General features: G+C 40.1%; 1 protein-coding gene across 1 annotated transcript; it reads right to left on the bottom strand.

Moving 5' to 3' along the window:
* Positions 1-139: 139 nt before the first annotated feature.
* On the bottom strand, positions 140-4,383 carry tril (TLR4 interactor with leucine-rich repeats). Its single transcript, XM_015374168.1, has one exon. It carries the CDS (start codon positions 4,151-4,153, stop codon positions 1,688-1,690), a length of 2,466 nt encoding a protein of 821 aa, XP_015229654.1. The 5' UTR covers positions 4,154-4,383; the 3' UTR covers positions 140-1,687.
* Between the last annotated feature and the right edge of the window lie 10,399 nt (positions 4,384-14,782).

Below are 14,782 nucleotides of genomic sequence, written 5' to 3'. Positions count from 1 at the left end.
GCAGCTGCTGTGACACACCTTATGCCTTTTTTTTGTAAGCAAAGCAAAAAAGAATCACGGAGTAAATAACACAACAGTATTTTTTTTAATAAGTAATTAATTTCATTACAAAATTGTATTTTTTAACATTGCAAATGTTATATTCTTGTAAATAAAATCGGTCAACCTGAAATCTGTGTTACAGAGCCATATAAAAGGAAAGAAAGATCGAAAACAGGGTTTCACGAAAGGCACTTTTTATATGATGAAATTGTCACTAAATATCTACAGACTGCACTTCATGTTTAAATCCTACTCAGATCATTTGTGTTTCAATTTAACATTTTGTACTGTAAAGACATGGAGTATGGCTGTAAATCTCATACTAAAATAAAAAAATATTATTCTGTCATCTTCATAGTCTTATGTTCTTTTTCATTAATGAAAAAAGAGGAATTTTTCCTAATGGTTGCTTGTTTTGGAGGGGAATTAAACAGAATGTCTAAGGCCTAAATAAACTTTGTGGTCTATACTGCCCCCTAGTGACCATTCTGGTGTAAAATCGCGTTTAAACACAGATCAAAGCTTTATTAGGTTTTTCCTACATGCCCTCATAAATATTTCTTTATATATCACCACACAGACTTTTAAAATGTTATTTTTTTTTTTAGTTTATTTTTTAACATAACTCATATTAAACTATATAAATATACATGTTTAAAACAGTAGTTAAGAGTGAGCAAAATTGGAATTAGTTATGACAAGCCTTAATAATTGACTTCATAATGTTCAGGTGCTATTAAAAAATATTCTTTGCACATATCCTTGGATTTGCACTTTTTTTTGTTTTTCTCTGGCATAAAATGCTGGAGATACTACACCCTACTGACTCAAACACAGACTAAACATTGCCAGACCTTACATTTAGCACATTTAGCAATACGAGTCTCAGAGACAGTTCATATTTCCTTTAAAGCTGCAGGTTTATTGTTTTACGCTTCATCTGTGAAAACCTTAAAATGTATCTAATATGCTTTGATGTATAATGATGACATTGAGTGTAAAATGAGAGAAATACACCAAATAAAACAATACATATAACACTAACAGACACAATGCATACCTTACTTAACTAAATCTTCCACAAACACTTCAATGACAATTAAGTCACATTGTTGGGGACATTTACTACCAGAAAGCAGTTTATGCACAATTGAGAGATGATTTCATTGTGATTTTATGTTTGGGAGTAATATAAAATGACATGATTGCCTTTAAAAAAGGTATAAAAAAGTAATAATAATACAACCAGTACATACATTTCTGCCAACCAGCAGCCTTCGTGACATTCTGTACAAAAATGAGACAATATGATGTCTTTGAATTGGTTATTAGCACCATTACTGAAATCAGTGGTACAACATTCAATGTGTGCACACATCCACTCGCATAACAATATCACATATTCAGAGACATTCACAGGTTTCAAATGAAAGGGGGAAGGGCCTTGTTAAGGAAAAGGGAAGTCTGAGGAACTTGGACTCCCTCTGGAGTCTGGAATGATCATCATGAGCTCAGCTGTTCTACAGGTGAAATATGTTGTGAGCTTTTTTTTCATCCAAAACCTAACCTACAGTCGTAAACTGGTATTTTAGGATTTCAAAATATTCAACTTAGTCAGATTCACATATCTTTAGTTACTTTTTTCTTAGTCAGAGAATCTCTGCATATCACTGTCTCTGCGAACACCACAGTTGTCTAAAAATCGGTCGCAAGGGAACTCAATCAGGTCTCCTTCCTCCAGAGGAGAAAGCCGAGCCGCTCGGCTGCTCTGGAAGCTGGTGAAGTCTGTGGAGGCAGAAGCTGCTGCTGCTGTGGGACGGAACGGCCTCCTGGTGGAGTACATGTGGCGCACGTGAACGGCTGACTTCCTCCTCCGCAGCCTCCTCCTGAGCCTCCGCCCAAGCCACAACCCACTGATGGCCAGGAGCAGGATAGCATTCCCCACCAGTGTCACCACAGTAACCAGCTGGAGGTCAGAGGTTAGTGAAGCACTGCCATGCTGGCTGTTCTCCTCAGGAAGGGTGACCACCCCTACACAGTGGTCACGGGGTGCCACCTGGCACACTGACCCACCGACCACTCCTTCCACGCAGACCACATAGGTCACACCTGAGGTGAGTTCCCGCAGAGTTACAGAGCGAGAATCAGATTTGGCGTAGACGTAGCGAGGGAAACGTTCTGGAACGCCAAACCTGTCAAACAGAATCCGATAATGTACTTCATGTAGGCCTGGTTTCGGCCCTGGTGTGTAGCGATGATGATTCCTGCTCATCCAGGAGACGGTAACAGTGCTGGACGTCACCTGATCCACTGAAACATTGGTGATGAAATGTCGGTTGAAGAAACAAGGATCCGATATAACAGGCAGAGCTCGCTCTGAATCCGACCTTAGGAGATCAAACTTTTCTCCTGACTGGACCACAGAGCTGGTATTGGTGTTTGCTGGATGACTCGGTTTGGAGGTTACTAATGAATCCATTCTAGGGATAACATTTGACCTGTGCCTGTCTCTGGGACGTTTACCAGCCTCTGCAGCAGATCGGGACTCTTTCTTTGTTTTTTTTTCTTTCAGGATAGAAGGTTCTTCTGCCTCCAGGCTCCCTTGGTCTCCTTGGATTTCTGCCTCTTTCTGGCCACTTTTTTTCTTTCCCTCCCTTTCCTCCCTCATCATTATACCACCCCTCTTAAAATTTCTCGAAACTTCTCTTTCCTCCAGCTCTGTTTTATTTCTTTCTCCCAGCTCCATTTGATCCTCTTTACCTCTCCTCTCACCATCCAACTTTTCTCCTTTTCTATCAAACTTCTTTTGTGGGCCTCCTCCCTGACTCTCTGCAGGCCCAGCTCCACTCTTGCAGGAATGGTTCCAGCCGGGCTGCAGCTGGGAGCTGTTCACATAGTCCAGATATACCCCCCTCAGGATTTCAGGATAATGGCATTGCACAAATACAGTCAACAGCCTGCTCTGGGAATGAGCAGAAGTCATCCATTTCTTCAAATCTTCAAGGCGACAGTCGCAGGTCCAGTTGTTGCCATGGAGATCGATGTCCTGGAGGACATTGTTGAAGGCAAAAATCTCACCTGACAGACTGGTGAGAAAGTTGTTTTTTAACCTTAGCACTTTTAAGTATTTTAATTTCGAAAAGGCCAAAGAATCCACGCTGGAAATCCGGTTGTGACTCAAGTCCAGGACTTCCACCCTCTTCAAAGGATCAAGCCATCCAGCATTGATTTCCTCCAGCTCATTGCCATCAATCAGAAACTCCCTGAGGCTTGACAGCCCTTTCAGAGCATCTCTATCCATATGTGAAATCCTGTTGTTGCTGAGGGAAAGCTTGGCCAGCTTTTTCAGGTTTTGGAAGATGTGATTTCCAGCATGCTGGATTTCATTTTCAGAGAGCAGCAGAGTGGTCAGGGCTCTGAGGGGGGAGAAGGTCAGAACGCTTGTTAGGGCTGACTGCTTGTTGTGGGCCAGGTTTAGAAAGCGCAGGTTGGTCAGTTTGGAGAAAGCGTTTCTGTGGATGTGTTGAACTTTGTTATGTTCCAGGTGAAGATACTGGAGGCTGGTCAAACCTTTGAAAACAGAATCTGGCAAAACCTCTAAAGAGTTACCATCCAGGCGCAGTTTGACCAGCTTATCCAAGTTCAGAAAGTTATCTGGGGTGATTTTCTTAATGTGGTTGTTGTTGCCATAGAAAGTGGATAGTTTTTTTAGGTGCTGTAAGCTTCCAGCAGGTAAAGCTGTTAAAAGATTATGTCCCAAGTAAAGCTCCTCCAGCCTGGATAGTTTCTCGAATGCCTTTGGGTGAATGATTGCTATTTGATTATACTGTAAATTCAACCTCACAAGCCTAGAGTACCGCGAGAAATCTGAAGCAGAGATGTTGGTGATAAAGTTACCCCCGAGGCTGAAGATCAGCGCATCATCTGATGGTTCCGCGGCTGTTTTGGGCACCGTGCGTAAGCCGCGATTCGCGCACGCAAGGTGCCTTGAATGCGCGCAGTCGCAGCCTTCAGGACAAAAGTCCAACACCGGAGAGGAAGATGAAAAGCCAGTGAACGACAGCAGGAAAAGGCATATCACCACCAGGGAACCACTGCTCCCCTTTTCCATGTTCGTTGCTCAGGTGTAGGCGCCCCTCTTCTCTGTCACGCTGCAGAGCGACCCCTCCATAACTCCCAGCGCGATCCAAAAAGTGATCAGCACCTCAGACGCGTTGCTTCATCTGGATCAGGACAGCAGCTCAATTCATCTAAAGCTCTCTGGTGCCGCTCACCTTCTGAATGCATCCTCCATCCCCCCAAGTGGTCATCTGCTGCGAATTACAGAACACACTTACATGCACAAACACACACACAGCAAGAAGTCCCTCCCAGCGCAACTCTGCGACCCCGCCAGATGTGCGCGCTTCTCCTTTACGCACGAGATTCAGCAGAGCTGAAGACTCTTTGACCGAGTTTTTTTGCGCGCCCCCGCGGACTGGATCAGATTAGTGCATGGATGCTGGGAGATTTCCTTCCCACGGAACCCCAGGAGAACCCCCTGCCCACAAAACAACTAACTGGCCCCTCTTTGTAAAACACTTCACTTTAGACAAAATAATCAGCTAAGTTGAGCCTGAGGTGTTTTTTTTTTTTTTTTTATCACCACTGAGCTCAGCAGGAACAGAGCATACAAAGCCCTCAATAAGGGTCCACTCATTTAGTCTGCAGGCTCTGTGTACAGAAGGAAAATTATCATCTACCAGTCTGTAATGTGATTTGCATTCTCTCATTAAGGCGTCTGTGTGCTGCAGGGGACCATAGGGAGCACAGATGGTTTGCATTTGTGATGAAGAATTAAAAAGGGTGTGTAAGACTGCTGGAAAGACTTGCTGAATGTGAATTATAGAGTGATGCAGAATCTAAATACAGTCTGAGGGGGGTTGATGAATGCTTGGTCCATAATTTCACAGACATTCAGATACTGCTATGCAATGATGTGTCTCCACTCTGAGAGCATGAGTGACTTGGAAACCAAATTCTGAAAGGGTGGCATGCATACATATGAATACAATCCACTTTCATCAATGATGCTCAGAAGTCACCAAACTGCTGATATGTCCAGGGTGTACCCCACCTCTACCCTGTAGACAGCTGGAGATAGGGACCAGCACCTCTGGTGACCCCAAGCAGGGATAAAGCGTGACAGAAAATGGATGGATGATATTAAGACCATGGATGCACACAGACCAGGGATATGGTTGTTGAAAGGTTTTAGGTTTAGGTCTGGTCTCTGTGGACTGACCGCAATGATTCAGATTTTCCATGGAGATGCCAAAAAACAACTAGTGTCAAAACGACTGATGATATATCAGTTGCAGATGCTAAACTAAATCAAGACCAAACAAACCCCCAAAACCATTCAAGTCCAGTGAATATTTGAATATAGAATTATATATTTAGTTGTAGAAGAAAGTGACCATTTGATGTAAAGCATATGATGTTTAATATCAAGTCCAACCTCCAAAGTGCTCCAAGAGTTTAACATAATTCATAAACTGCATTTAGCAGACTGAAATGACTCAATCTTCTGCAGTGCAGATCGAATGTATGCATATGTAGCATGATATTAAGTTACATCACTACTGGTTCTTTGCAGTAACATTAAATTAATTTTGTAGAAATAGTTAAGTGTGAAATAAAGTAGCAAATAGACAGTCTGCAGCAACCGAGTTTTAATACAAACATTTATTTTCTTTATTAGTCCAAATAAACGTGATAACTGGCGATCTTACTTTTGGGGGGATAACGGCTACAGTGTCACTGCAAATCTACCAGCAAAGTAACAGCAAATTCTGTCAATGTATTGAATGATAAAAACTGTCATTCTTAAAGTATGTTTCAGTATTTAGTAGCTTTATTATTTGAATTATGAAGGTAAAATATCACTCTCTGGGAATTACTGAGATAAATGTACTAAGTCTCACCAGGAGTTATTCTATGTTACGCTGCTGCCTGTCCTCATGTTTGCAGATAACAGCATAGCTCCATCAATCCAGCCATTGTTGTGCCAACTTTAAGGGGTCTCCAATGCACAAATGAGAGGTTATGATCCAGTTTATTACAGGAATTTACACAGAGACCAAATGAACTAACATCATGTTATGTGGTGTGGGGAAGAAGCCAGAATATCAATTGCAAACTCCAGGGAGAAAAGTCCCAGCCCAGATTTTAACCATAGACCTTCTCGCTGAAAAGCTGCTGCTCCGGAGTTCTGGACAGGCCGGCTCCTCTTTTAAATGAGGATTACTGTCAAGGCACAGAAAGTAGGATCCAGAATTCAGGCAGACAGAACAGAAGTGATTTTAAACCAAAAAAGCTTTATTGATTGCTCTGAAATCTGCGGCTCATCAGTTGGGACCAGATGACTGGATTTTTGTGGAAGTAGAAAGTTAGGTTAGTGACCACGAAATTCTGACAGGGAATGATAGCGAGCATGTGAGTCACTAACCTGGTTTTAAGTTCTGTTTTTCCTCTGGGAAGGAGTGGAATCCAGGCGGATGATTTCTCCACAGCATGCAGCGGGAGCCGCCAGGAGAGTTCCAGGAGTGAAGCAGAGCAGACTGAGAAGCCAGCAGATGAGGAAGAGCAGAAGAATCTGGAGCGAGAATCCAGAGGTATCGATGCAGGAGCAGATGTCCAGGCCAGAATATGCAGGCCAAAGGATCAGAGAACCAAAGATGTTCCAACAGATCCAAGGTCGTTAACATTAAAGACAACGTCAGGCAACACTCAGGAGTCCAGGGGCAGGAACTAATCAGGGTCAGGTAATCTGAAACACACTGGGTACAGTAGAGAACTCTCACACATGGTTCGGATAATTTGGCACTGATGACTGGAAACCAGCAGCTTAAATAGGAACGGGAACAGGTGGATCAGATGAGAGAAAATGAAAACTGGGCGGACCTAAGCAGGGGGAAGTAATTAATCAATAATCCAGCCATCAGTGCCAAGATCATGTTAATTATGTGGTTCAAAAGAACACCATGAAAAAATGTTTTCAACTGTTTTACCAATTATTGTTGTGACTGCGTTATTGGAAACACCTTGCCATCTGTTCCAGAGTTTGGCGCTGAAATTATGTTTGGTGTTCTTTGGTACTGCTATATTTTTTCTTCGTAAATTGATATACATCCTCTTAAATCTGGAAAACTACTAGCCTTTCGTCAATATGGAGGCTCCCATTGGTCAAATATATGGCTGCAATAACAAATCTAAGCCTTCTTCTAGTACCCTAATAAAACATGACTTTATACAAACAAATCTGTGTGAATATATATATATATTAAGGTTTTTAATTAATGTCATGATATTATTGTTATAGTTATACAAAATTTGGATTAATTAAGCTATTTACTATAAATTGTTGTAATTGCTGTTACATCAATGCAATTTATTTTTATTTAAGAATGTGTTTTAATTATTTATTGATGCTATTTTCTTGACAAATCTTTTCCTTTGTCATCATTACACCCACTTAAAAAAATAGATCCTTCAGTTTCTTTGTTTGCACCTTAATGTTTAGGACACAAAAAAAAACACAATGAATTCGAAGGACTTATGAAGCTTACAAACAAAAATGTTCAAACATATGCAACAGCACACTTCCACATGCCTCTGCAGCCAACCCTTAGATACAAATGACGCAATGGTTTTCCAAGTTGATCTGTTTGGGGGAATGTTGCTGCTCTTTGCACTCCCAGCACATGTTGAAAACATTTCAATAACAGCAGTATTCCCATGCATATCTTTTGCTAGACATCATCAGACGTTATATAGCTGTGAGTGTCTGTGAGAAATAGAAATACAAACCCAAGGGGAAGCCCCTTTTTTCTAGGAGGTCATTTCCTGTATGACTGTATATTTGTTGAGCTGCTCTACATGTCTTATATCTTATCTCTCTCGCTCTCTCTTTTCTGAGAGTCTCTGTCATGTCCATTTTGGTCTAGTTCCCTTTGGGGACGTGCAGATTAACAAAACATTCATACGTTAGCCCCACACTTGGCAAATCTGGTTCATTTGTTTATACTCCAATTTTATCTGCATATCCTTTTAGTTCTCAGTTAAAATAACTTCAAGTTCAACATCTATAAGGGAACAACAGAGAAGGGTAGATTATGAACAGAGTGCTATTGGTAAATAAGTAAAAAAGAATAGAAGATCAGTGTAAAATTGATGCAGATGGAAGAAGGCTGTCAGGACTGACCCAGAATCACAAACACACGGAATAAAAAAAAATAGCAAAAATGAGTAGAGCTTAGTGAGCTGCATTTTCCTACAGCCGGCTTACCTGAAAATACCTCTGCTATATACCAAAACCAACAGCTAAAGCAACAATGAAAGCCATTAGGAGCTAAAAATCCTCCAAAGCTCAGAGAGGAGCATCTGCACTTCACAACGCTGTCATTTATTGAAGGGTTTTAGGAGGAAAAGATGATAAACTAATCTCTACATCACATCAACACCGTATTGACTCATGGCGGTGGCAGCATCATGTTATGGGGAACCTTTTCTTAGACTGAGGTTAAAAACTCAGATGCAAACTTGTATTAGTAGGGGCCAATTTGACTGAGGCACCAGTGTGCAGGGAATGGTTGGATTGTTTGGATTTCATTGTATTATAAAAAATAAAAAAAATCAAAGATACATTGAAGTTTGGGTTTGGAAAATTTTTCAAGGAGTATGGCAGTTTAGAAAATGAACTCAAAGTATAATTTATTGTAGTTTTTTCTTCATATTGTAGAATTGCTGCAAAACTGATGAGAAACCGAGAGAAATCCACAGCATCCAGATTTCTTTTTAAACTGCCTATCATTGCACATAACAGTTAAAGAAGTGACAATCCAACTTTTCTGTCAGCTTTGGTTTCCCCCACAGAGGCTTTAGGTGCTGAAACACTGTAAAATTAATGGGAAAAATATATGCATTTTCAAGCCGCTTCAACTATTAAGAAGATCAGTTGATACAGACATCCCAAAGCAGCAGATGGTTTAAACTTTACCAGAGCAGGAACAGGAGGATTGTGTTTCAGACACACAAGCTTACTGTATGTTGCTGTGTTACTTTAAACTTTATTCAGTTTATTTATACCATGCCAATTCAAAACACGTCATTTGAAGGCACTTTACAGAGATTATCAGAGTTAACAACCCTTTATTCTAGGGAAATTATTTGGAAGAATAAAGGAACATTTTGTTTAGCACAGAGTACATCTATTAGAGCTATCTTAAAACACTAATAAACAACGAAACCAGAGTCTTCAGGTCAGAGACAATAAATACACTTCAGCCACTGTTTGAGACATGGGGGAAAAAATTGTGTTGCAGCAGTGTTCATACTCCCAAACATTTTTCAAAAATTATCATGTTTTAACCCTAACTTTTTATGTATTTGTTGAAAATATTATGTGATAGTCCTGGTGCTGTCATGATCTTGGCGCTGATAACTGGCTTGATTGTTCATTTCGTTCACCTGTCTAGCTCCGCGCAGTTTCTCTTCACCGTCCATCTGTCTCACCTGCTTCAGTCTCTATTTAACCTGTCTGCTTCCAGTCATCAGTGAGAAGAAGGTGAGAGTTATCTATCGTTCCTAAGTGTTTTTGATTGGCTGATCCTGATGTGTTCCGCCTCTGGACCTCTGATACCGCCTGTTCCCATTCTAATCCGTTTGCCTGACCTGTCTTTGGATCACTGCTGGATTCTGCCTGTTGACAACCCTAGAACTGCTTCCTGACAGCAACCTGGATTTCCCTTCAATATCTCTTAGGATCTCTGATCTTTTGGCTCGTACTCCTGTGAACCTCTTTGACACCGGCTTTGGCTTCTTCCTCCTGGAATGTCCTACTGTACCTACCTTCTTCTGCATGGATCTAATCTTCTGCCAGTTCTGCAGCCTTCAAGGCTTCATAGTATTGGACGGTCTGGCTGACTTTCGGCTGGAACTAACCTCTTCCTCCTTGGACGGACTGAGCTTTAAGACCAGGTAGTGACTCACGTTCATAATCATCCTCCCTCAGATTAATATGGTCACTAACCTGTGTTTCCCTCCTGCAGAGGTTCCTGCCTTAGATGCCCAAGCTACCACTGCAAAGCCGTTGTTTTTGAATTATTGCTTTTTGAGTAATCAAACTTACTGTCTTTTTTGAACACTGGGTCCTCTGTTCTGAGCCTTGACAGGTGCATATCTATGACATGGAAAGAGTTTCAGAAAACATTTCTCAAATAAAATTTTGTGTGGCAAGTATTTGTATTTATTCTGCTTGATCGTTAATTATTTTCAAATAGATGTGAGTCTGGAATTATATCCATTCTACAGCATGTCTGCCTGTATGGTAAGGGTTTTTTCTGGAAGCTGAACATTCTTCAGTCTTTTGCAGCTCTAACCGTTGCTCCCCATGATTATCCTGTATTTAGCTCATTTTTTCAGCATCTGACCAGCATCTTCAATGTATAATCAAACATTAGATGGTTGTAATGTGACTCAATGGGGGAAAAAGTTGCAGGAGTATAAATACGTTTTGCAAAGCACCAATGTCAAGTGTTGCATTCCAGTAAGTATGGGTGAAACAGTGACATTTTCATCTTGGGAAAAAAAAAATGGAGGAAAAAATTGGAAGACATTGGAAACTGCAGAAAGAAATGAATTTCAAAAAAATACCAGAGCAGTACAAATTAGAAGATTTATACTGTTTGTATGACGCCTTAGATTTTTTCTGATTGACAGAAATGAATAGGACAATGCTTAATATTAGGTTTATGGCATCGAAGTGTGGTCCACATCATTCATAAACTAGAACCTTATTTGGCCTTTGACGTCATTATATCCACCTGATCAGATTCAAACCCAGGTCGGCCGCTTTGAGGATTAAGTCCTCCGTACCTGGGTCGTGAGCACTACCTGCTGTGCCACCTGCATGCCAATCAGAAGCTGTATTATACATCCAATCTTCAAGTGTTTGTACTTCATTCCTCCACAAGGGTCCACAGATTAAAAGTAATCCAGCATATTCATAATAAAAACATTCCATGATGAGAAAATTGCCTCATAATGTCCGTTTTTTACCATCAGAAAAGTTTGATCCTTATAGCTAATGCTTGCCATCCTGCTAATTACCATAGGTTACATAGATATATCCAGTCAATGCTGGGTATGCATATCCGATCCTGGATCATTGCACACTGTTAGATAATTAGATGGAATGTTAAAAGAATTAATAAATATTTGCTTCAAAAATATTTTGTGGCCATCAAAATGCTAAGGTGTGATTTTTGGGGTAAGACTGTTTGAAAGCAATAATCACAATTTGAAATAATTTGGCATATTCTGGAGAGGTTTGGAGACGCTGATGATTTCAGAAGTTAAAGATCCCATATCTCTAGAATTGTTACACCTAGAGGTCTGGAAGGTTCTGCAGTTGTTGTTAACATAATGCAGAATAAACATAAAACAATGACACATGTCTATTCTCAAGCAAGTCTTTGTTACTGCTATTCAAAAAAAGACCCATTATTTTTGAGAAGAAAGAAACAACTTTGAGTCACGTTTGAACTGACGCAATTTAGGGTGTATTTTTGTCATGCTGTTTTGATTTATATTTTCAGAAACTAGAAAGTGTTAGGTTTCAAATGATGTATCACCCATGTAATTTGGGCTTACAGTTCCTTAGTTGTTTGCTTTTCCATTTGCGTATGCAAAAGGGTTAGGAGTACCTAAAATTATTTGGTTAGCTACAGAAACTCTTTGAGCACATCTTTGGTTTTTCTTTTTGTTTTAATTTTGATTTGTTTCAATGTACAATGGCCGTACATTAAAACAATAAAAAATTAAAACAAAAAAGAAAAGTTGTAACATAAAAGTACATACACATACAACAACAAAAGCTAAAAGAACAGGTTAGCAGCAAGAGTATCTTAAAACGGCATACCAGCAGTTTCGTTTGTCTTGCGGTTTTTAGAATTTGATAAAGAATTAGAGACTGATTGATAAAAAACCCAAACCTAATAATAATAATGCAGAAAATGGCTCTCAGAGGCCTTCAAAAGCTGTTAAAAAGCTGTATATAATGCTAACCATGCAGGATAAGCAGTGCACAGTAGGTTATTTTCTTTTGCAAAGTTGATTATTTATTATCTACAATAAGTTTGTGCTTGCTAGAAACTAGGTCACCTCTTTTTCAATGAGCTAACTTTAAGCCCTCCAGTTATAAACTAAATATATAGCTTAAGGGCTAAAATCTTTGTAGGTCACTCCACATATTTATTCTAAGACTACTGAATGTAGAAATACAACACATGCATTAATAATGCTGGGTAGTATAGTCTGTACAATGGTCTCTATGTATATTAGACATGTACAGGAAATGGTGTAAATAAAACAGCAAGTAATGGATCGAGAAAACAGCAACCTTGATCTTCAAATCATTTATTACCAGTTTCAATCCTCCTGGATCTTTATCAGGTAAAATATTAAGACCCATGAAGTGTAAAGGCTTCCTTACTGTACCTGCAAGCCATTTGTCTTCTGTTAAATATCTCCCTGCATTCAACAAAGAGATAAGAAACCCTATATCAAAATAAAATAAATAAATAGAAATTATGGGGATTTAAAGAAGCATTTAAACTCTTCTTTTAGGGTTAACTGATCAAGAGTAGCTCAAAACTTAATGATTAAGCTCAGGGATATTTTTGATGTGTGTTTTGGGATCATTGCGTCAAATCTTGGCGCTGATGGCTGGCTTAATTGCACATTTCATTTACCTGTCTAACTCTGCCCGGTTTGTCATTACTGCTCATCTGTTCCACCTGCTCCTGCCTCTATTTTAGCTGCTTTGTCCAAGCCAGTAGCGCCAGATTATAATTGAGCCTTCGGTGTGAGAGTTTTCTAGAGTTTCTTATAGTGTTTTGATTGCCTGAATCTGTCTTTGACTCTGCCAGGACATCTTATCTGTTTGCCTGACCTGTCTTCGGACATCTGCTTGATTCTTTTTGTGGACTGAACCTGGATCTGCCTTCCGACTTCGACCTGGATTATCCTGCCTTCCTTCAGCTGCTTGGATCTGATCTCCTGCCATTTCTCTGGCCTTCTAGGCTTCAGTGTCTGGAATTCTCTGGCAGAATCATCCTCGTTCTCTGGGCACGGACTGAACAGTCAAACCAGGTTAGTGACCCTCACGTTCATAATTATCCTCCATCAGATTATCGTGGTCACTAACCTGTGTTTCTCTCCTATAGACGTTCCTATGTTAGACGCCCTAGTCGCTGATACCGTAGATCCACAGCCCGTCATTTTGAATTAAAGCTTTTTAAGTTATCCCACTCTCTGTCTTGCCTGAATTCTGGGTCCTCTGTTTTGAGTCATTACGCATTGCCCTGTTTGAGTCCTCTGCTGTGTCCATTTTATTTGACATTAAACAACTTGCAGGAAGTACACTGTCTCTATTATTCTATGCAGTTAAAGGGTGGAATAATAGCAGCTAAACAGGCCCACAGCCTGATGTCATTTCGTCATGCCTGAGAGTTGGGTCCATTTTGGGGGTTTTAGAGCGAGAACTCAGGCAAATTTGAAACATAAGACAAATGTGCTCTATGCACAACTTCAGTACTCAGTGAAATTAAGCCAGCTTATTGTTTCCTGTCTTTCTTTATTGGATGAACTGATTAATCCAGGTGTGTCTGGCCATGGTTAAGGGGTTGGACAGACCCTGATTAATCACTTCATCCAGTAGAAAAAGACTGGAAACAAAAGAGCTGACTTAAGTTCCGGCTGTATAGGAGTTGTGCATAGAGTATACCGGTATACCCATTGTGAGACTTGATGGGGGTTTAAGAATATGTCATTCTAACTTTAAGATCAGTCAGATATCCAGCTGTAACTACCAGTATGTGTTTTCTCTAAGTCCTTCAAAGATATACCTAAAAATTATATCACTTTGCATGTTTATGTTATTTTGGAAGTTGTTCGTGGAACACTGTTACCTTACCACTGTTACTCTTACCACTGTTACCTGTCATGTTCCGCACTTTATGTCAGTTTTTTTAAATGTCAGTCTTGTATATTTCTTGTATATTTGTATATTGTAGAGAGTAAACGTAATTTCATTTCCCTTGTATATCTTGTACATATGAAGAAAGTGACAATAAAAGCTGACTTGACTTGACTTGACCTTGGTAAAGATTGAACTACATCCTTAAAACCTCCAAATGACGAAGCATGCATGCCTGTGATGGCTGTTTGTAAACCTCCGATCAACACTTTTTTATAATCTATATGGAATAGATCTTGTCGATAAAAAGTTTCCCAGTGCCATGGTGAAAAGGAAACCATAAAGGAGCCATTGTCTTTCTCTTACAGTGTTAGTAACATGCACAGAGTTGTATGCTTATGAACCTGATTATCATTTCATGTCAAAACTTGTAGGCAGTGATAGGAAAGCAGCAAAGAAAAGAAGGAAGGGGGAGGTGCAGTGGGAGAGGATGTGGAGGTGGAACTGTGTGTGTGTATGTTGGTGTTTGAGGAAAGTTTACATGAGACACAGCTGCTGCAGTCGTTAAGTGTTTCAGAGAGAGCTGGGGATTGTAGATCTATCCAAAGCTCAGATCCGTTAATACTGTGTGGGTAAATGTTTGTTACTGGACAGATGAGTGTTTATGGACGTGGAGAATGATGGGGAAAGAGGCTTTCCTCAGAGAGGAAAAGGCACTGA

The sequence above is a fragment of the Cyprinodon variegatus genome, unplaced genomic scaffold, assembly GCF_000732505.1.
Source record: "Cyprinodon variegatus isolate N-32 unplaced genomic scaffold, C_variegatus-1.0 Scaffold98, whole genome shotgun sequence".
Lineage (NCBI taxonomy): Eukaryota > Metazoa > Chordata > Actinopteri > Cyprinodontiformes > Cyprinodontidae > Cyprinodon > Cyprinodon variegatus.
Note: the sequence above shows the minus strand (reverse complement) of the source record. Positions and strands in the feature narration are given on the sequence as shown.

Coding starts and splice junctions, on each gene's coding strand:
- tril (XM_015374168.1), bottom strand. CDS start 4,153: ATGGAAAAGGGGAGCAGTGGTTCCCTGGTGGTGATATGCCTTTTCCTG.